The sequence below is a fragment of the Rhinopithecus roxellana genome, chromosome 1 (assembly GCF_007565055.1).
Source record: "Rhinopithecus roxellana isolate Shanxi Qingling chromosome 1, ASM756505v1, whole genome shotgun sequence".
NCBI lineage: Eukaryota > Metazoa > Chordata > Mammalia > Primates > Cercopithecidae > Rhinopithecus > Rhinopithecus roxellana.
Genome location: NC_044549.1, coordinates 64,327,810 through 64,349,535, shown reverse-complemented (window position 1 = coordinate 64,349,535; position 21,726 = coordinate 64,327,810). Strand labels below are relative to the sequence as shown.

Here is a 21,726-nt window from a genome sequence, read left to right as displayed (position 1 = left end):
TGAGGTAGGTGTGAGCCTTCCCATTTAGTAGATGAAAAAAACTGAGGCTCATTAAGGGGCAATTTCATGCCTGGGCCACAGCTTTTGGGTGCAAAGCTGCGTGTTGAACCTTTGTGTGCCTATCTTTCCAGCCCACGTTCTTAACCACTATCATGTTGCCCCTCAATGCAACCACAAGTACCATTTATTGAGTGTTTATTAAGTGCCATCAACAATAGGAAGCACTTTACATGCATTACCTATGTTGTCCTTTGAGATGAGGGAACAGACTCAGAGAAGTTATAGAACCTGTCCAAAATTAAATAGTGACTGAGGGAGCAGAGCTGGACTCGGATTCTACCTCAGAGTCCTCAGTTTTGGGGCATATTGGCATTTTGGGCTCCATAACTCTTAGTCGGGGGTGCGGGGTACTGTGCTGTACGTTGTAGGATGTTTAGCAGCATTCTTGGCCTCCCTCCCAAGTCGTGACAATCCAAATATTGTCAAGTGTCCTTTGGAGGGGCAAAGTCGCCCTGGTTGAGAACCACTGGTTTCCCTGATTGCAAAAGCCACATTTTCAACAGCTGGGTGCTTCTGCCTTCCTGGGGAGGGGCCTGGGCCTGCTGCCACCGCTCTGGTTGCCTGCTCCAGATGGCGTGGCAGAAAGGGGAAAATATTTGCCCGAGGCTCCCCCAGGGGCCTGTGTCTGCTTTGCCTCCCCCTGTCCTCTCCCAGCCCCCCTTCCATACGTGCACACCAGGCCTGCAAGTTTTCGACCTGGCCCCCCTTCCTGGCCCCTGGCCTGTCTGTCAGCTGCAGTCTCAGCAGCTGGCCAGCTCTGGGCGAAGGGCAAATATTTACAGCTCCACAGCTCACCCAGGACCTCACAGGCACACAAAAGACTGGTGTGAGCCTTCGAATCACCAAAACAGAGGGCAAAGCTTGGTCTTCAATCAGGCGCCAGATTTAGGGTGAAGAAGTTCCCAAGTTTCTGCTGTTTATGCTGTCATCTGGACTTCCTTTGTCGTTTTAAGTGACACTTATTTATAAATAAGCCATTCACTGCCCCAGAGTTTATGCATCATTTATTGTTGAGCTAGGTTATTATTTCTTCTTAACTTTGTTTTCTTTCTGGAGTGTTTGGGTAAAATCTCTCTTAGAGTCAAAAATATGATACTTGAATCAAAACTGTGGATGTTTTTGAGGCTCTGTTGGGTTAGTGGGTAGCATAAAGAAGGATGTTAAGCTTAGGGACAGGATGTTGATTTTGAACTTACGGAGAAAGATTTGTTCTGGAGTTGGAGCCCTGCTTGGAACTTTGACGAACCTCAGTGCCAGCCTTGAGAACAGCAAAGGATGGTCTGGCCCAGAAGCTGCCCTAGATGGTTTCCCTGGCCTCAGACCCAGGGTGGCCTCAGCTGAGACCTTAGGGAAGCTTGCTGTCTCTCCTTGCCCCGAAATTAACCCTCAGTGGCCCTTGCTGAACGCTTTTGCTGTTCCTGCGTCAACCATAAAACTCCTCCCACTGGAAGCTGTTTAAGAACTTGTTTATTTCATTGGGCCGGCTCTCTGCTCCTACCAGAGTACTGTTTATTCTCTTCTAAAAGGCAGAAGGATTTATATGTCCTGGAAACTCTCATGTGCAACATTTTTATTTTTTTAAAAAAAATAAGCCCTAATGTTTGCATCTCTGTTATAAGCTGAAGAAGATTGGAAACCCTCAGATTTTCAGTACCAGCTCTTCAGCAGCTAGAACTTGCATAAATAATGTGGCATTCTTTAAATTATCTTAGGTTTCAGGTTTTTTTGACGCCTGCTGAGCAGTTAGGGTTAGTGCTGTACCAGCATAGACGTTATTTCTTCTATTCTACCATGTGATCTATATTAAGGATTCTCAAGCCTTAGCATGATTGGAGTCACTGCAGAGCTTAACAGATTCCTGAGTCTCACCCCTAGAGATTCTGATCCATTAGGGCTGGCCAGGGGCCTGATATTCTGCATTTCCAATGAGCTGCCACGTGATGCTTGTCCTTTAAGTAGCTGCTAAGCTAAAGGAGGAGCTTACGCTCAAGTAGATAGAGACCAAACATGTACTGGTCTTCACACAGTTATGGTTTTACTGACCATTGTCTGAACACCTTCCTAAATTTCTTAAGACCAGGATAAAATTTTAAAACCCAGACTGCCTACCAGTTAAATGACAAATAATCGTAGCCTAGACAGGCATCTCTGATCTCACTGAGGCCACGTCTGAGCTGCAGCAGACTTGGGATTGCTACACTTGAGTAAGTTAAAGAGTTCTGCTCCCAGCCTCAGTTTCCCACCCTGACTTAACCCTCTGATTCTTAGAGTAGAAGCACTCCAGAGCAAACATCTTTTTTGCTTTTCTTTCTGGGAAAGGAAAAATTCTGAACATAACTTTCCTTGGATTGATTGAAAAACTTGAGATACATCCTCGGTACCTTTTGTTCTTTAAGCTCCCATCCAGTCTGTCTTTGAATCCTGCGGATTTTACCTCCTAAATACATTTTGAATCTATTCACAGCTCTCCAGCTCACTCTAATGACCACCTTGGTCCAAATCAGAGTTTCCGAATCAGCACTCCCAACATTTTGGAATGGATAATTCTTGGGTGTGGGTGTGTTGGTGGTAGTGGTGATGGGGGTGGGAGGCTGAACTGTGCATTGTAGGATGTTTAGCGACATCCCTGTCATCTACCTACCTACCTACTAGAGGGTAGTAGCACTTTCTAAGTGGTATCAACAATATTTCTGGATGTTGCCAGATGTCCCTTGGGGGGCAAAATTGGCCTTTGTCTCAAACATTCTCTCTTGCCTGGACCGTAACTCTTTCCTCAACAGATCTTCTTGCTCCTCTTCAATTCCTTCTTTACCTAGCATCAGGAATTAATCTCTTAGAAATGTAAATCTTTTATCACTGTCCCTCAAGCTTCCTGTGCCATCCCATTTCTCTTGGGTGGCTATAAGGTCCAACATACTCTGGATCCTACTGGCCTCCACCTGTCTGTATTCTTCTCCCCTTCATCCTCTTCTTCCAGCTTCTCATGTCTTTTTGATAGTCCACGCATGTGCCCCTGAGCTCCTTTCTGCCACTGGGCCTTTGCACTTGCTCATCTGTCTACCTGTAACAATCTTACCAAGTACTCTGCACTAAGTAACTGCAAAATTTCCACCTCTCCCCTCCTGCCCACAGCCTTTCTGTCTGCACTTAGGATTTGCATATCACTAGACAATCGTTTTTTGTATTCTCATCTCAGCTCAAGTATCACTACCTCTAGGAAGCCAGGCCTCTCGACCTCACAGATTACATCTGGTGCCCTGAGACTCTTAACTTTGGTAACCCTCCTGCATGGCATTTATTGTAGCCATAACTAAATAAGTGGAAGAGTCTGACTTGTCCAGGGCCATGTCTATGGCACTAATTCATTGCCATGTGCACTGTAAGCTCTTGGTATGTATTCATTTGGTGATGAGTTCAAGATTGAAAGGCCTGTCTTGGCAGTCATCAAAACTTTTCAGATTGCTAACCAAAAGTGGGCTCGTGTTTAAAAAGAATGAGTTTCTCCGTGATGCCCCAGTTAACAAAATTGTTTCCAGGTTTAGAGGAGGCATTATTTTTGTTCCACTAGATCCATCCAGATCAAGTTTTATAAAGTCCCAAATCCCAGAAACTATTTTGTCTTTTTCAGAACTAGAAATAAGTAAATCTGATAGACAATTGTATCAAAAGGTGTTCCAGATGTCCAAACACTTTGAAATGTATCTATTTAGAGTATTCACTATGAAGTATATTTTGTTTCTGAAAAGCTCCTGCATAGAGCTATTCCAGAGTGTATCTAACAAAACAGCCCACTTCTGCTAAAAAGATTATAGATTGTCACTTCAATTTCATTTCTGTGATTCATAAGGAAAATTAGGATTTGGTTTACAAATATGTTACCCAGCTACACTGGATTAAATGAGCATAACCAGACAATTTGAATTGGCAATTCTGTTGAGATTTATCTGTAAGTGGCTCTTTCTGTGTTCAGAAATGGTGCTTGCCTCGCTATAAAAATATTTGATGAGTAAGAATCTATTTATAAGGCAATTATGCATTGGACTGTAGACCAAGGAGCTTAAAAGGAAAAGAAATAATATTCATTGAGTTCCACCGGGTGCCGTACACTTAAGGTGATGTCTGTATGTGCATATGTTATCTTCTCCATGTTCTTCATTAGATAGACCTCTTTTTTTTTTTTTTTTTTTTTAATGGGAGTGGCAGATTATGAAAGATTAAGGCTAGAAGTTAGATTCTAAGTGGAGAGCTGGGATTTGAACCCAGTGTTGCCTATCTCTGAGCTCACATTGTTACCAAAATAAGACATTTTTTCCTGGGGCAGTGTCCTTTTCTGAAGTCTCACACAGGCTTTCAAAGCACCATTATTATATATGCCAAGTACTGTGTGGATTGGAGGTGTACATGCATTATTTTATTTCATCCTCAGACCCTGCAGGGTAGGTGCTCTTACCTATGACTCTTTCCTTTCATTTTACGGATGAAAAAACAGAAGCTCAGAAAGTTAAATAACTTGCCAAGTGTCCTCCACTGGCTCATGTTAGTTTGCCTGTTGGCTTCTGGTCCATGAAATGTTTTCATCCCGTACCATGTTCCCATTTACATAGGTCCAGTGTAGAGCACATAAGAGTACAAAACAAAACAGATCCTGGCTGTGAAAGAGATTTAGGCCGGGCGCGGTGGCTCACGCCTGTAATCTCAGCACTTTGGGAGGCCTAGCCGGGAAGATCACTTGAGGTCAGGAGTTTGAGATCAGTCTAGACAACATGGTGAAACCCTGTCTCTGCTAAAAATACAAAAATTAGCCAGATTTGGTGGTGCGCATGTGTAGTCCCAGCTACTGGGGAGGCTGAGGCAGGAGAATTGCTTAAACTCTGGAGACGGAGGTTGCTGTGAGTCAAGATCGGGTCGTGCCAATGCACTTCAGCCTGGGCAACAGAGCGAGACCCTGTAAAAGAAAAAAATAGATTTAGACAAAAAAGAGATGATGTCCTGGATGGAATATGAGCACGTCTCTTTAATTTTTATCCTGGTAACTTTAAGAGTGGTTAACAGTAGGAATGAAGTGAAGTTCTTCCAAATGGATTCTGCAGTTTAGCTCCTTACATTCTCATACCCCTAGTGCCAGGCCCTGTGGTTGGCACCATTTGATAGAAAGGTAAAATTGAGCAGCTTTAACCCAGGGGATCAATCAGACACCCACGTATGCCTTTGAAAACACAAGTCTTACTATTCTTTGCTCACCCAAGCTTTCATGCCATGGGTTAGCCTCTGTCTCCCCTTGACTAATAGTGTCCTAATAAGCCTATTCCAATAAGAAAGGGAAGTGGTATAACATAATGATTACTCTTATAAAGAAAATAACTACCAGATGGACCTGAGCGGCCACCTTTCTCACTCATTCCATCCATATATTTACAGGGAACTTAAAGAGCAGAGGCATCTCATAGTCTTTGTATGTTGCAGGCCTTGCAGCCACCCCATCCCCAGGAAGGGCGATGATGAACGTTTTCCCTGGCATCAGCAGTGTGTGTGCAGAGATGATTCCTGGGCAGGAGAGCACCCTGAGTATTCTGCTAAAAGCTGTTTTTAGGTGCCCCGTGTCTTTGCTGTGTTTGGATAGGTGAGGGATGAAGTCCCATCAGACTGTGGGTCAAGGTTGGTGCAGGCCTTGGGTACACAGGCTGACTCCAGGATACCCTGAATAGAGCTAGTGTATTGTGTGTGGTTAGTATCCATATCCTGGGATCAGCGATATTGGGGGTTCATGTGTTCCCTTTGCTGTGTTGTTGAGGGCCCCTGGGAGGCTCTTCTAACCTCTAAGCCTTAATTGCCTCACCTCTAAAATGGGATCATAATATGCCTGTTCTTAGGGTTGTTATTAAGATAAAATGAGGTGATGTACGTAAGGGCACAGTAAGTCTTATCAAGCATTTCTTGACTGTCTATTAATTGCTGGACATTAATTGTAGGATTTTAACATTTTTTCAAATAAATCACTGAAGAAAGTGTAGGAATTTGAAGTGGTTGTTACCTAGAAGAAAAGAGATTGTTACTCAAAGATTCGGTTTCATTATAAGCCTCCTGCTGCCCCTGAGTGACCAATTCTCTGGATTTCTATCCTCCATCTGTTTTGCAATAGTGGAAATGTGTGAAAGAGGGATATTCAAGTTCATTTGGGCTAAGATGTAAAGCGGGAGGGCTAAAGCTCATGAATAACATGAGGGTTACAGGGTTGTTTATGTTTTTCCCACCCAAATTAACAAAGCTAAGGAGAGACTGGCCAGACAAACGTCTTACCTTCATGTAAGCAAGTGCACTTATGGTTTTATAGATGAGGAGCCTCTGCTTTCTGTCTTAATATATTTGTGTTGCTATGAAGAAATACCTGAGGCTGGGTAATTTGTGAAGAGAGAGGTTTATTTGGCTCATGGTCCTGCAGGTTGCACAAGAAACATGGCACCAGCCTCTGCTCAGCTTCTGGTGAAGGCCTCAGGCTGCTTCCTGTCATGGCAGAAGGCCAAGGGTAGCCTGCATTTGCAGAGATTACATGGAGAGAGAAGAGGCAATGGAGAGAGAGGGGAGAGAGCTCTCTCTTAAAAGAGAGAGCTCTTTTAACAATGACCTCTTGCAAGAACTAATAGAGCAGAGCTCACTCACTGCCCACCACCACCCTGGGACAGCATTAATCTCTTCATGAGGTGTCCACCCCCATAACCCAAACACCTCCCATTAGACCCCACCTCCAGTGTTGGAATTAGATATCAACATGATATTTGGGGGAACAATTATCCAAACTATAGCACTTTTTTTTTTTTTTAATTTAGGGAAGAAAATGCTTCTGGTTGGTAATTGGATGTGTACATTTGAAAACCACTCTGACCTAGTCTATTTAGGCTGCTCTAACAAATATACCAGAAATTGGATAGCTTATAAACAAAAATAATTTTGGAGGCTAGGAACCCCTAGATCAAGCTGCTGCAGATTCAGTCTGGTGAGGACTCACTTTCTGGTTCATAGATGGCTGTCTTTCTGCTGTTGTGCTCACATAGAAAGGGTGAGGGATCTCTCCTTTATAAGGGCACTTACCCCTAATCACATCCCAAAGGCCCCACCTGCTAATACCATCACTTTGGGGATGAGGATTTCAACATATGAATTTTGAGGGCACATAAACATTCAGATCATAGCACACCCCTTAATCAAGTGGAAGTGTTAAGATGCTGTAACACCTTAAAGGTTCGTTGGTATCATTTATGGTGAAACATTGCTTGTGGTTGTTCACCGGAAAAGCAGATGAGTCAGTGACAAAAATGAGAGAGAAAATTTGAAATCAAGCTCATGGAAATAAAAAATTGGACATTTATGGATTTGTTTTCAAGTTGTGTAAATATAGCAGCAGACTTTTTTAAACTAGGAAAGTACTGAAACGTCTTCTCATATTATTTTTCAAAAATGTTTGGCTTAGGACTGTGTATGCTATTGTGCAGATATTATGACTCTGGAAAAGCTCTTCTGTTTTTTTTTTTCCTACCTGTTCCCCCATGCCCTTTGTCTCTCTTCATTCTCTCTACACCTTTTTTTGATGCCAGAAACATCCATTAATACTTCTGTTGAGTGTCTCATCCAATTTCAACTTAATTTCAAACACCATCCTTATGACTATCTTCAGTCTTAGGCTTTGAAACAGTTTCCTCTTATATTGTTCTGCAAGAATCACTTCCTTAGAGCTGGGTTGAATTACAAGGCAGGGCTGGTCCAAACAGCTTTACCATTAAGAATTTAGAAGTTTTAACTACAAAGAGAACAAAAGCATCTGAGCATAGGGAGCAAAGATATCACCAGTTCTTCAGTACAGAATTTCTGGCGGCCAGCTCTACCTCTTGGTCCCCTCAGCCCCCATCTCTGCACATTTTTGCCTGGAAACAGCCAAATATACAGTGCTTTCATGTCACTAGTCAACAGACAGAGCTGTTTCCCAACTGTGTGAAGACTAGTAAGTCTCTGTGAGCTTTGCATAATCTAAGGCTGTGAGGTGTTACATCACACAGACTAGCGGTCAGTCAGTTACATTTCTCAGAACCCACTGTGCAACTTTCCAGTCTAGCCAGTTCTCTGCTGTGAGTCCCACAACAGACATCATCAGGGAACACCTGTCCTTGGGCAGAAAGGAGTTTTTAAAAAGAGTCCACATTGACAGTGGCATGGATGGACCCTGCGAACCACCACACTGATTAGGAGATGTCTCATATCCAAGCTTTTGAGGCTGGATGGTTTGGAGGAGAATGGCAACAGAGTAATATTAAAGAGAAAAGGGACTTTGCCAATAGATGGTTCACATTCTTGGATCCTTAAAAAAATGCAGCCGCATAAGGTGTCTTTTTGACATTCGAATTACATTCAAGTTTTGATTTTTCACTGACTTTTCTTCCCCCGCCAATTCTTATCTAATTAGACCTTGAGTTGAAAGCTGAGAAGATTATTTGGGGTAATTTTAACATCGATCTAATAGTTACATGTTCAAATATGATAGCAAAGCTTCTTTTAAACGAAATCTGTTTTTTGTTGAAAAGTGAGCTTCCATTTCTGCTTGTGACTTGGCTTAGGCGCTTTGGATGGTTCGTGTCAGTGTTAAGGTCTGAATACCCACATTACCTTCTCCAAGGTTAATATGTCCCTGCCTTTTCTCAATCGTAAAGACCTAAGCTTCTCCCAGGGAGATCCTACATTGCATTAAGGGCCCAGCTAACCTCTTGAATTGGGTTTGGGTGGGGGCTGGAGTGCTAAAGATCTTTTAGAGCTTCCTGCCCAGCCCAAGGAAACAGAGATGTTGCTGGACTCCAGAATATGAGCAGTACTGCCCTTCTGGACCCTGCATCCCAGGTTCTTCTGGAGAACTTCTTAGTCTCCTGGGTTGGGGTTACTGAAGGGAGGAGACACTTGCCCTCTGGGAAGAGTTATTGAATAGAAGGCAACTCTGTGAAAGCTGCCAAGGAAGTGCCACTCCATTTCCATTTGTTGTTTTTCCTCTGTTCTTCACCTTCTTTTTGTACCAGCCCATCGAGACCCACTGATACGCTAGACCGTGAAGCAGTCTATAGTGTGTAGCAATCCCCAAGTTCCCTGTGCTCCCAGAGTCCCCAGCTCGTTTCTGCCTCCGCTGTTCCTGAGTTCACCGTTTCTTAGCCTTGATGTTTCTCCTATCCTGTTGTGAGTCAAAATCTGTTTCCCATCCCCTTTGCTTCTGTGGCCATCCGCTTCCAGGTATGACCATGTTATGTATGTGATTTCCCCTTCTGGCCCACAGCCCACTTGGTCAGTATCATCTTCCTGTCTTCCTATGCTCCACTGAAAGTCCAAGCTGAGCTGCGCCCCTCTTCTTCTTTCCCATGTCTCCTCCCACCACCTTCAGAATAAAAATTGTCCACCTGGTGGTCACTCCACTGGTCCCCTAAAATGTGCCACTTTTTCCATGATATTTGGGGGGACAATTATCCAAACTATTTCCAGTCATGGAAAAAGATAGACACAGTTAGGAATATATAATGATATTTATTTACTTAACTTTCAGGCCCCAGCTCTTCCAAACTTGCTTTAGACTAAGTTGAAGCAAGATTAGGCATTCTCCATTGCCTAGATTTTGTGGAAGAGTAACGTATGTGGGAAAAGAGCATTGTGGCCTCGCTGTTGAGCTGTGTGTATGTCCAGCTTAGCACTGTACCTTGTGTTTTGGTTGCTAATTATTGGCCAGGTGCCGTAGTGAGACAGTCTTTTGGTATCTGTCTATCTCAGTCATGCCTCCTAGTAACCTGGTGACATGAGAGCTGGTGACATGAGAAGGAACCATTATCATTCCCTTTCTGTGGATGAGGAGAAACATCTCAGGTTCTGACTCTGATGTTGCATCAATCTGAGATGCCTGAAGACATCTTAAGTCTAGCCCTGAACTCAGAGAATCTCTCTCAAGGAACAATTAAGACAATGTCCAAAACACAACATTTCTCAGCCGGACAGCATCTTGCAAAGAGTGTTTTTAAACAACCAAGTTCACCTCTGTGCTTCCTTGCCAGATGCAATGGACATAATGGTCCGAGAACTTCACCATTATGCTGCTCCTGTCATGGCATAGTCTTCTTACACTTTTCAGGGTATAATAGACATTCTTAATCTTTGCAGTTATTATTGCATAGTCCAAAGAAGCCTTACTTAAAACTCTAATTGCCAGAAGAATTAATGTCTGATCCGTCATGCCAGGCTCAGTCTTTGGAGGCAGGATTTAGAATAGGGTGCAAACATTTACCAGCACAGTACAAAGATCGTAGGCACCAGAGTCACATGTGGACCTGGGTTCCAGTCATGACCTTCCTACTTTGCCACCGTGTGATCTTGAGCAAGTGTGTGAGTTTCCCTGAGCCTCAGTTTTTCCAGGTTTAGAGCACTGATACAATCCCTGCTTCAGAAGGCAAGTGTGTTTATTGGTTTATCAGTTTATGTGAAGTTGGGCTCATTTCCCTCTTTGTTTTACTATGTTTTGAGACCATTGCAAATCATGGGTTATGATAAACTACCCAAACAGACCAATATTGGTTAAATTTTCCTGTAAATGAAAGATGCTGCTGCCTATCACAGTTACCATGTAAGTGAACAGTCGGGAAAGCAGCTTCGATAAGAGCCTTTGTCCTTATCCCATTTACACCTCTTTTCAAGTGGTGGGATGTAATTGAATGAGAATTATTTAAGTACCCTCTATCCTGAACCTTTCTGACCCTAGGAACAGATTAATGTTAACATGTTAAATGTTTTGTATGAAGAATATCTGTTTACAATCTCAATTAATACTTCTTCTGAAAAATTAGAAGTTAAACTAAAGTAGTTAAGGCTGTTTATGGGGAAAGGAATGAAAAGGAAAAACCAGAATCAAGTTGTCAATGAATAGCAAATAACCTTTGGTAATTAGTTAGAGAAATGAAAGGAATTCAGCCCAGTCTGAACTTTTCTTTTATCCCTCCCTGCATCCTGTGTTGAATCTTCTACATGTTGCCCTGAAATTGGCAGTGCAACCTAAAGCCAATGTCTGACCCTTATGGACAGTAGACTAGATCAAGATGCTTATAGAAAGTAAGAACACCTTTGTTTCTCCCTGGCATTGCATCTGGCAAGGAAGCACAGAAGGTCAACTTAGTTGTTCAGAAACATTCTTTGCAAGATGCTGTTTGGTCGAGGAATTTTGTGTTTCAGACATTGTCTTAATTATCCCTTGGGAGAAATCTCTGAGGACAGGGCTGGACTTAGATGTCTTCACACATCTCAGATTGGTTCCTTTGGAGATAAATAGTTCAGTAAACAGTTTGGAATTTTGTTCTGATACTGGCCTCCTGGATAAGCCCTCCTTTGATAAGTTCCTTTTTGGAATTTCAACAATAAAACCATCTTGAGCAGTACCTAAGATGTTGCTAACCTATGTGGAATTATTTTCTATATTCTACACAGAAAGAGAGTAGTATAGAAGTGTAATTAAGGTGTAGGATTGGGAAGTATGTGTCTGAATCCCAGCTCAACGTTTTACTAGCTCCTTAGCATGAGACAGCTCTCTTAATCACGGTCCCTCAGTCTTCCCACCTATGTCATGAGGATGGTAATAGTGCAATTTTTAAGATTGGTTGGATTAAAAAAATGAAATAAAGCACTTAAATGCTCATTATAGTTTCTGGCACATAGTTTGCAGCCAGTAAATGTTAGCTGTTATCATTGTCAATGCAATGTAATAAGATTATTTTCTTCTTTTTTTTTGAATAAGTGGTTATCATACAGTGGATTGAAAACCAATCTTTTAAATCATATGATTGTGCATTCTTCTTCGTGCATCACTTGAGATTGTCAAATTAAAGCCATCTGCCTTGGATTACTGTGTAACTGTGCAGTTTCTATCATTGATTAATTATGAAAGCCAGACATGTAAGATATGTAAGATAACTTGCCAAATTCCCATGTATTTCTAACTTTTCACCCCTTTAAGATAGCAAAGTCAGAAATGGACTTAGTGAGATTTTCAGCGTCCTAAGTAGAAAGATATAAACTGTTTCAATTTGAAAATCATGTTTATATCTCAAAACGGTTAGGTTGATTCTGGATTTTCTTTTAAAGCAGTGAAAGTCGTTGCCTTTTAACTTGCTACAGTTCAAATTGGTTAAAGAGGGACAGCGTTGATAGATGCTTTGGATGGTGGTGCTGTTTATCAGAACATTTTTAAAAACCCAATAGGCTGTCATTAAAGAGGCCCTGCTGTTTTTCATTGGGTACAGTAACTTGATAGAGACTAGCTTCTTTTTTATATGTAATTCTGTATTTTATATATTGAGTAAGTGACTCTTAAGAAATGAGTGTTGTGTTGTCCTTATAGGACACCTAGTTATTTCATCAGAAACAGTATCTTTTTCTCACAATAAATTGTCGTTTTTGTTTTCACAGTGTGTTTCTAATTGATGTTTAGGCTCACAAGAAAGGTTTGAAAATATTTTTAATTTGGTTGTATAGTAATAGTCATGAGAAAGGGGTTGTGGTTACTAAGACTTTAAGCATGGAGATAATTCTACATGGTGAAGCCCGTTGATCTTTAATAATATTTTTTTAGCTCTTCTGGGCACAGTTCTCCTGGCAAAATGTGACACCAGAGTTGCACATTGACAGCCATAGCAATAAATGAGGCAGTGCTCCGGAAAACTCACAGGGCACTGCAGGTAGAAACAGTACTTTCCTTTGCAAATGAGATTGAGTCAGAGAGTTGCATTCATGCCTTTCAAATATGGCCATTTATTTCCCCAGAAAAGGTAGAAGACAAAAGTTTGAACAGAAAGCAAAAATATCAGAGTAAAATCTCTTTTATCATAAGCTGTCAGTGTTATTTTTAAAACAGCTTATTAAATATTTTATATGGAAAAGAAATACCACATTTGAATACTACCATATTTAAATAGAAAACGTTAAGTGAAGCAAATGCCGATTTATAGGCAGTCCACAGGCTGTGATGTTTTGCATGTCATTCATATAATTGGAAACATGTCAAAGGTGTATCAGCGAGTTGAATGTTTATGTCAAAGAATATTACGTGACACTTTTCACATAAGGTTAAATCTATTTTTATCTGTCTGCTGTCACTTGAGAGTGTTAGTTGAGAACACTCTCCCTGACATCTCTGTTGCCTTTGACTGTCGAACATTACACTCTGTGACCTGCCTGGGTCACTTCTACTTGTTTGATTTAAAGGGGTTCACAATGGCCAGCCTTAAACAGAGTGCTTTCTGTTAAACAGCTCTGCATCTCGTGTGGATTGGACAGTAATTACTTTGTGAAAATGCCCCCTCCCCCTTTTCAGTAAGATTCAGGATTTTTGTTTTCTGTGTTTGCATCTCACTTTTCATGCACTATTTTTCCCCAAGTCTCCCAAACAGAGATGGCTATTGATGGGCCATGCATGCACTCACACTTCCGAAAGGATTGCTATTTGAACCTTTCATGACATGACATGAATGCTGCTGTTGAGAATGGTTGAGAAACAGAAAGTAGCCGTCTAGACAGCCTGCATACGATGGACCAGTCAAAAGAAAGATGCATTTGCAGACCAAGGTGTCATTCACAGAAAATGTTCATTGGGCATGTCTGGTCATCTCCAGACATTCTTATGTGGTCATTCCAGGGTTAGATGGTATCTAGAAATGTTTATAAGCTCTTAAACACAAGACAGAATTTCAGATTGGGTTCCAGAAGTTTCTTTGGTTAAACTTCCCAAGAGATAACAGGATTTGTAATGATTAGCTGAGTAGTCCTTGAGTACGCTTAGATAGAAGGAAAATTCCTACCATCTATTCCCTGTTGGTAAATAAAAATTTGATCTTATTTGTTACCTGCAGGGCGAAGAAACCAAAAGCCTGACTCTTGTCCTGCATCGGGACTCTGGCTCCCTGGGATTCAATATTATTGGTGGCCGGCCGAGTGTGGTATGTTAATTACTAAAATGTGTTTTTCCTTTTCCTGGTGTAGCTGGAAAGAGAGGTCAAGGTTTGAAGGGGACAGCGAGGAGCAGGAAACCTTGCTCACTTCATTCTGCTCTCTGTCTTTACGAGTTCATTGGCTATCTAACATCTTCACACTTAGGGATTTTTATTGTGTAGTCTCCTAAAACAGCATCGGCCTAGTAATATAACAGCTAATTTAAACTGTTTGGTTCTGGGGGTGCATTTCTTTTTTTTATTAGGGGGTACATTTCTGATTGTATAGCAGTTGGGCTGAATGAAGTTGCATGAGATGTGTGCAGTTGGAATTGGTAACCAGCCACCCTCCTAGACCAAGCTGGAGTGTGGGCTCCACATTGGAAGCCTGATCTTGAGTTCTGCTCTGTCAGCTGTTCATTAGTCAGAGACAATTCCCTAATTTGTGGGTAACTGCATCCCTTTACTTCCTCCTCCCACTGCAGCTCTTTGACCACCACATTGATCAACAGACACTCCTCTAGAAAGAAGAGGCGGAATTCAAATTTGCCAGTTTAATTATGGGGAAAATGTTCAAAGAATGGGCTCCAGAGAGTAGCAGTGTTTCAGAATCTCACATTTCAAGGGGGATTATCTGAATATGTCCCATCCCTTACCCTTTTCTTTTCCTGACCATCTCCTTGTTTATTAACTTGAAAGGAAAACAGTTAAAGGAAAGGAAAAGAAAACAAAAATCTTTCATTCAACAAATAAGTATTGAACATAGGCTCTTTGCTAAGGGCCAGGAGGTACAATGGAGGCCAGAAAGACTGAGGCCCTGTGGTCATTGAGTCCTGGTGGGGATATCAGACAAGAAACAAGTGAATACTATAATTACAGATTGGATTGGAAGAAGTATGATGAAGGAAAAAAACTGGGAGGATGGCACATGGCAGATACCAGCCAAGAAGCAAAGGGTATCATTAGCTTGGGTTATCAGGAAAGACAAGAGGAGATAGTAGTAAGCAGAAACCTGAAGGACAAGAAGATGCTAGCCATCCAGATAGGAATAGTGTGTGTCCTGCCCTCATGGAGCTCACCTCCAGATGGGGAGACTGATGAGTTGGGAGAGCATAGCGCTGCTCTCATTGATGTACTCTGTGACTGCCCCCAGCTAATGATGCCTTGGGATGAGTTAACCCTGCGGGAGGAGGTGTCTTGGGGAGGGGCCATTGGAGCTGAGTTCAGAAGGTTGAACAAGAGTTTGCTAGATCTGATGACCAAATTTTATTTGTATATATAATGTGTACACACTACCAAACTAGTACGTTATGTGCCTTATTAAAAGTTACCTGCAAAAGGGAGTATTTTAAATAATAAAATTAAAATATGACTGAATAAAATGTGAAGTATGTTCTTCTGCCATTCCAGTGCATTGTGTTACATGCATCCACCTGTGAAGACCCCTGGGCTAAAATAAAGCGGTTGGACACTAGGGTTTTGCAGGGATGGGGATTGGCACTCATAAAAGGCCTGGAGCAGGAACAGAGTTGGGAATTGGGGGAGCTGCAAGTAAGCAGAGTGTGGAAATGGAAAGAGTTGAGGGATGGGCGGGGAAGTGGTCAGAAAGAGGGCTGGTGAAGAAAACAAGGGCTTGACCCCAAAGGGCCTAAGTCTTGAGTCTGGGATTTAAATTACCTAGGGTGGGAGTGGCCAACACATGGCTTCAGTTGAAGGGAGTGACACAAAGAGATTTATGATTAAATTCCCTTGGCTTTTAGCCCATTCCGCAGTTTCAAAAACAAACAAACAATGGTTTATTATAAGAAACGACAACTTTATGTGATTTGTAGTTGTTAAAATGATGAACATTATCTGTCTTATCCAACATACATATAAAAAAGAACATTGTAAATGATGAGACTAAATTATAAATATGAAGGTAGATGGGGACAGGGATCATTCCCACTTTATTGAGCCCCAGGGATGTGATCACATAGTTGTGTTTCTTGTATTCTCTCCGTGGAATTCTTAAAAAACTGTAGAACTGTGTGAGGTTGGTATATTTTTATTTTTACCTTTTACTGGTTGAGATCCCAGGCTGTGTGCCATCATGTGCTGTTCTGATTTAATCTTTGCTGGCAGGGGTCTGCTGCACTCTCCAGTCTTAGGAGGGACTGAGGGAGCAAGCTGCACTCAAATATCTAGACATTTGGCTCCAGGAAGCAGCAGGGTCAGACTTGAGCCAGTGGGTCAGAACATGAGCCCATGTTCTACAATTTACTATCAAGAACATGTTTTGCCATTTAGCACAGATGAGTTGGCTGTTCCTTGTTTACACTCATAATTATTCCTCCACCCTTTGTTACCAGTTTTGAGAAACAACTTCAATAAATTAATATTCACTTCACAATTAGATGTTTCATAAGCTGTAGCAAACAAAAGAACCCAAACCAAGAGGACCTATTTTCTGCCCCAGGTCTAAACCACACCAAAGCCTAATGTTGGAAATTGCTCAAAATGGAGAGGCCTGTGGCCAAGTGATTGTTGGGAAACCTACTATGTTAAAGCCAGTGAAGATGGTGTTCAGTTTCCACACTCACCAGGTGCAAAGTGACATTCCAGCCCCACTGGAATACAGTTCTTCCTTGTGCTTATCAAAGAGCATGTTTCAGTTATTTTCTTTTTCTTTTTTACAAAAGGTGATTTGAGTACAAGCCAGACCTGATTTTGTAGCTTGCATTACTATTTTCAGTTTATGTGGTCCTTTTGCAAGAACTGCCTGCGTGGCCCCCAGAGGAAAATTTAATTCCACCTGCATGTGTTTGCCATAGTGTTTTTCAAAATTTGTCCTGATTAGCAGAAATAGCATAATGAAACCTGAATGTATTCTGCATTGTTGCCTGGAAAATCTGGCAGGTCATTGAGTACATGTTAAAAAGCCAAGATGAGCAACAACACACACACATTAGTTACTAGAAGAATACAGTACAAATGATGTCTGTGTTTCCCAAGGAATTCCTGCGTTAGATACTTGGTTCGGTTGTGAAATAGCCCAGCCATAGCTCTGACGTAAGGCTTTTCATTGCGTGATCAGTATGCAATGCTCTTAGCAAAATCATATCATTTGTTAGTCCTCAACCCTAAAGAAACAGCAGCTAGTCTGTTGTATCAAACCTTTCACCTAAGCCTTTGGGAAGTGTACTTTATTGTTAGGTACCCCTGCTATGAAAACAGTCCCTTTCATTTCTCTCTTACTTAAGCCAGCAAAACAAATTCCAAGTCATATTAGTTCACCTTGATAAATAGCTCTAACTTTAAATGTGTTAGGAGAGGAGCCTAACAAACTTAGAATAGAGATACCTTTTAAGAGAAAAATCTAGCTTTTTTTTTTTTTTTTTTTTTTTTTTTTTTTTTTGAAATGGGGGTCTCACTCTGTCACCCAGGTTGGAGTGCAATGGCACAATCTTAGCTCACTGCAACCTCTGCCTCCCAGGCTCAAGCCATCCTCCCACGTCGGCCTCCTGAGTAGCTAGGACCATAAATGCCGGGCTGATTTTTTGTATTCGTAGAGATGGGGTTTCACCATGTTGCCCAGACTGGTCGTGAATTCCTGAGCTCAGGCGATCCACCAGCCTCAGCCTCCCAAAGCGCTGGGATTGCAGGTGTGAGCTGCCATGCCCTACCTGCTTTATGTGCTTTTTGCATCCTTTCCCACCCCTCACCACTGCCTCAGTTTAATCTAACTTCTGGTGTTTGTTCTTGCCTCTTCCTCTCTGATTTTTGCTTGAATCTTCTAGTGCTCCTTAAGAGTTATTGCTTATGTGCAGTGTGGTATTTTGCAAAACAAACGAAAGCCAAAATCCCATCCCCTATCTCCCTCTTTCTGTCCAGCCAAGAAATGCAAAGTGGTTAAATCAGAGTAAACACAGATCTCTTTTCATTTGATATATTGACATCACCTCTTAGGGAACTCAAGCTTGTTCATAAATCTTTTGTGGTCCATTGAGACTCTTCAAGTTCATCTAGTGGAATATTCCATAGCCTGACATGTTGGACTTCTGAATTCCTGTGTGTTTTGGGTTTTCTCAGTGGGAGACTATATTGCACACAGAGCATGTGCAAGAGGATCCACTTCACCTCAGTTTGAAACTGAGCTGTACCACGTTTTAGTTGTGTGACCTTGGGTGAGTTACTGAACCTCTCTCTCAGTCTCAGGTTTTTCATCTGTGGAATGGATAATAATAGTACTTATCACTTGTGGTTACTGTGAGGATTAAACAGTACACATAGAACACTCACTATGTACCTGGTATCTAGTTTGTGCTCAGTAAAGGAAGCTACTGTGTAGTTTTATACATACATTTCAGGTGTGCATGTAGGGAGCTGCACAGATGTGTTTAGACTAGTGCATCAGTAAGGCTGCCGTGAGAGAGGAAGGAGGCACAGAGGTATTCAGATGGTAAAGGGTTAGCATACAGGAGGCCTGTGCAGAGCACTGTGATGCTAGGCAGGGATGCCTTTTGAGGATAGCTGATCCTACACAGCACCCACAGGCTCCCTGACCCCTCTCTTGAAAGAGCGTTGATGGAATCCAGATGCCAGTTAGAGACATATCTTTGTCATGTGGGGATAAATGTCGGGAAAAACACTTAATGCTCATTTTAGGTTGTGATTTTGGTTTCTTTTGGTGAATCATATAACATTTTACTCTGTGTGTGTGTGTGTGTGTTTGGGGAAGTGTGAAGAAGGAAGGAGAGAAGGACTGAGATATGTACATTTTTCCAACATTAGTTATTGCCGTTGCATTTGAAGGGGTAGATTGAATCACACTTGAAGTCGTTCCCTTCCCTCTTTAGAATATAGGGATTGTTTTTTGGTTTTGTTTTTTGCTGTTTAAAGAGGAAATGTTTTATTTTCAGAGTTATTTTTAACAAATGGAATTTTTATATATTTGTATTCAGAGTAATTGTTATTGAAATAAATCTTCTAATGACATACGACAAGGAATTTACCATGACTAGATTTTGGAGTTGTTGTGAAACATTCTGAGCTTACATTTCAAATGATTTTGTTTGGAAATATCACGTGCTTGTGCCATTTAATTTATAAATCCATGTGTTAATCACTAGAAATTTAATCCACACACTTGGAGAGAACTCATTGCAATGCTGTTTGAAAAGAAGTTCGTGAACAAGCTGTGAGGGTTTTTTATGAGCTTGTTGGAGCCTTTTGATTTTAAAGAAAGGAAGGAGTTTGAGCAGTGAGCCGTCGTCATTCCCAGAAAGTTTTAGTTCTGACATTTAATTCGAAGATCTAAAGGGATTCAAGGAGGTCGGAGATCAGAATGTATTGGGACTAGAGTGATGGTAGTGCATTGGAACAAAAACAAAATATCTGTTTTCACAGTCAAATTATTAGATATTTACAAGCTTAATAACATCCTGTGCAAATGAGGATGTGGGAAAATACCGTCTAATGAACAATCGGTATAAACTCTCTGAAAAGCCATTTGGCAATGTCTATGAAATGTACATATCCTTTGACCCAACAGTTCCAAATCTAGGGATTTGCCCTAGAACTATAATAGCAGAGATAATTTAAAATACAAGCAGGAGAATATTGTCACAGCATTGTTTAATCATAACAAGTGAAAACAGTGTTTATTAGCCTCTTGTTGGATATTGTTCAGTCACTTTAAGAAGTAAGGCAGACCTGGGGAATTGGTAGTAGAAGATCTTAATGATTTTTAGGGTTAAATGAGAGAGGTAAGGACATAAAAGTCAGACTAGCATAATTGCATTTGGGTGCAAAAAGGAACAAATGCATATTTAGGAAGATGATGCATTAAAATGTTTTCAAAAGGATGCATAAAGTCAAATAGCTACCATGGGGGGAAGAAGGACAGTGGGTTGGAGATGGCAGGGACGCATTATTTTATGTCCTTTGGTGTGGTTTGAAATATTTTACTGTGTGTTTATTTTAGTTTAAAACAAAAATTAGGAGAAACAAATACCTTTTACCCTATTGCCACTTTTGACACAGCAAGAGTCAATTACTGTTTTAAGAGTGCAAGCTTTACTTTCATGCTCAACTTAATGTCTAGCATTCATGCTTGTGTTTTTTTAACCCAAAGGATAACCACGATGGATCATCCAGTGAAGGAATCTTTGTATCCAAGATAGTTGACACTGGGCCCGCAGCCAAGGAAGGAGGCCTGCAAATTCATGACAGGATTATTGAGGTATGTGAATACTGGCCAGTGTCTTTTAATAGGCTAAATGCCATCCCATCTTCGTCCAGCTCAAAAGCAAGATGTTTGACTGGGGAGGGAGGCCTAAAGTGGTAGATGGTTGAGCCGGAGTCACACTTCTCCCATTGTGTGGAACCAGATTGAGTGCTGATTGCCTTGGTGTTAAATTTTTGTTAAATGTAGAAAAGCCAGATTATGAGTGGAGTGTTCACAATTTGGCTTTTTTCATGTGGACCTGAATCTGTTTCGTATGCATCAGTTACAGCTTTGCGCGGAAACCATTGGAGAGTTGGGTGTCAGAACCAGATGAACAATCCCTGTTTTACAAATTGTGCACCGTGTACATATTGGTTACCAAGGTACAATTATGTCAGCTTTGGAGTCATTCTAATGTCTTCAGAGCTCACAGCACACACTTAATTCTACAAATGCATAGTTTTCTCTATTATATTTGTCCTCTTAGCCTGTCGTTAGTTGTACAACCTGATTGCCCAGGGATTTGCAGGCAGAGGTTGATATTAGGGTTCACATATCATCACTCACTCCATTTTCAGTTCTTCCATCATTTCAGACTTTTATATAGCAGGTTTGTAGACTCATGTAGGGGAAGTGGATCTCTCAGCCCCACCAAGACAACACTTTGTAACAGGGTTGGCAGTGTTCTAGGATGCTCTGAGTCACTGAAAGGGAGAGAACGATTTGTTGCCTCTTCATATGGGCTCTTGTTGCAAAGTTTGATATAAATGAGTTTGATATAAATTTTTGATGAGTTTGATATAATACAAAGTTTGATATAAATTTTTTACTGGTGTTTTGACCATTTTCATCGCTCCTTGGATGGATACATATATGGGCTAAATTGATTGGCTTTCCTATTAGGCAAAAAGTACATTTGAGAATCTGCAATGATATGCCAGACCCCACAAGAAATTCACCTATGGGCCATAGCCGTAATATAGTGCAAATAGGAGAAACCAGAAAAACACCACTGATACCAGTGGGTGTTTGTTTTCCACACGCATTTTCATAATGTGTGTATTTCCTGAGTATTTTCATGGCCCATTTCAAAATTTCAGACTGAGTGGGAGCTAGGACCATGAGCTAAGCCATAAGTGAGGTTCATGTCACTCACTGGAATGTGGCCACAGGCTTCTCCTGGGGAAAGGAGCCTCAGCAGGACAGAGAACAAAGTCTTGCGTTTCCAGTCTCATCTGGACACATTGTGCAATGTGCAGTATGCTTCAGGATAATTTAAAATCCTCAGGAAAATACACAGTTAAATCTCACAGGGAAAGCAAACTGAACTAGTTAGGGTGTAAGGCTCCCTCCTCTGAGGGAGGGAGTGCGATGTGCTAACTTACATGTTAAAATGACACTTGATTTTGTTTTAAGGAGATTATTAATATTGTTGCATCCCCTTTGAATGTTTGAAGGGTTCTTAAACTTGGAGCT

The 21,726-nt window shown here is 41.4% G+C and overlaps 1 protein-coding gene across 1 annotated transcript in view; it reads left to right on the top strand.

The window, feature by feature from the left end:
• PDZRN3 (PDZ domain containing ring finger 3) overlaps positions 1-21,726 on the top strand; it is a 241,397-nt gene that overhangs the window by 1,922 nt on the left and 217,749 nt on the right. The window contains exons 2-3 of the mRNA XM_030920047.1: positions 13,965-14,051; positions 20,158-20,265. Coding sequence (XP_030775907.1) covers positions 13,965-14,051; positions 20,158-20,265 — 195 coding nt within the window. The remainder of the gene's footprint in view (positions 1-13,964; positions 14,052-20,157; positions 20,266-21,726) is intronic.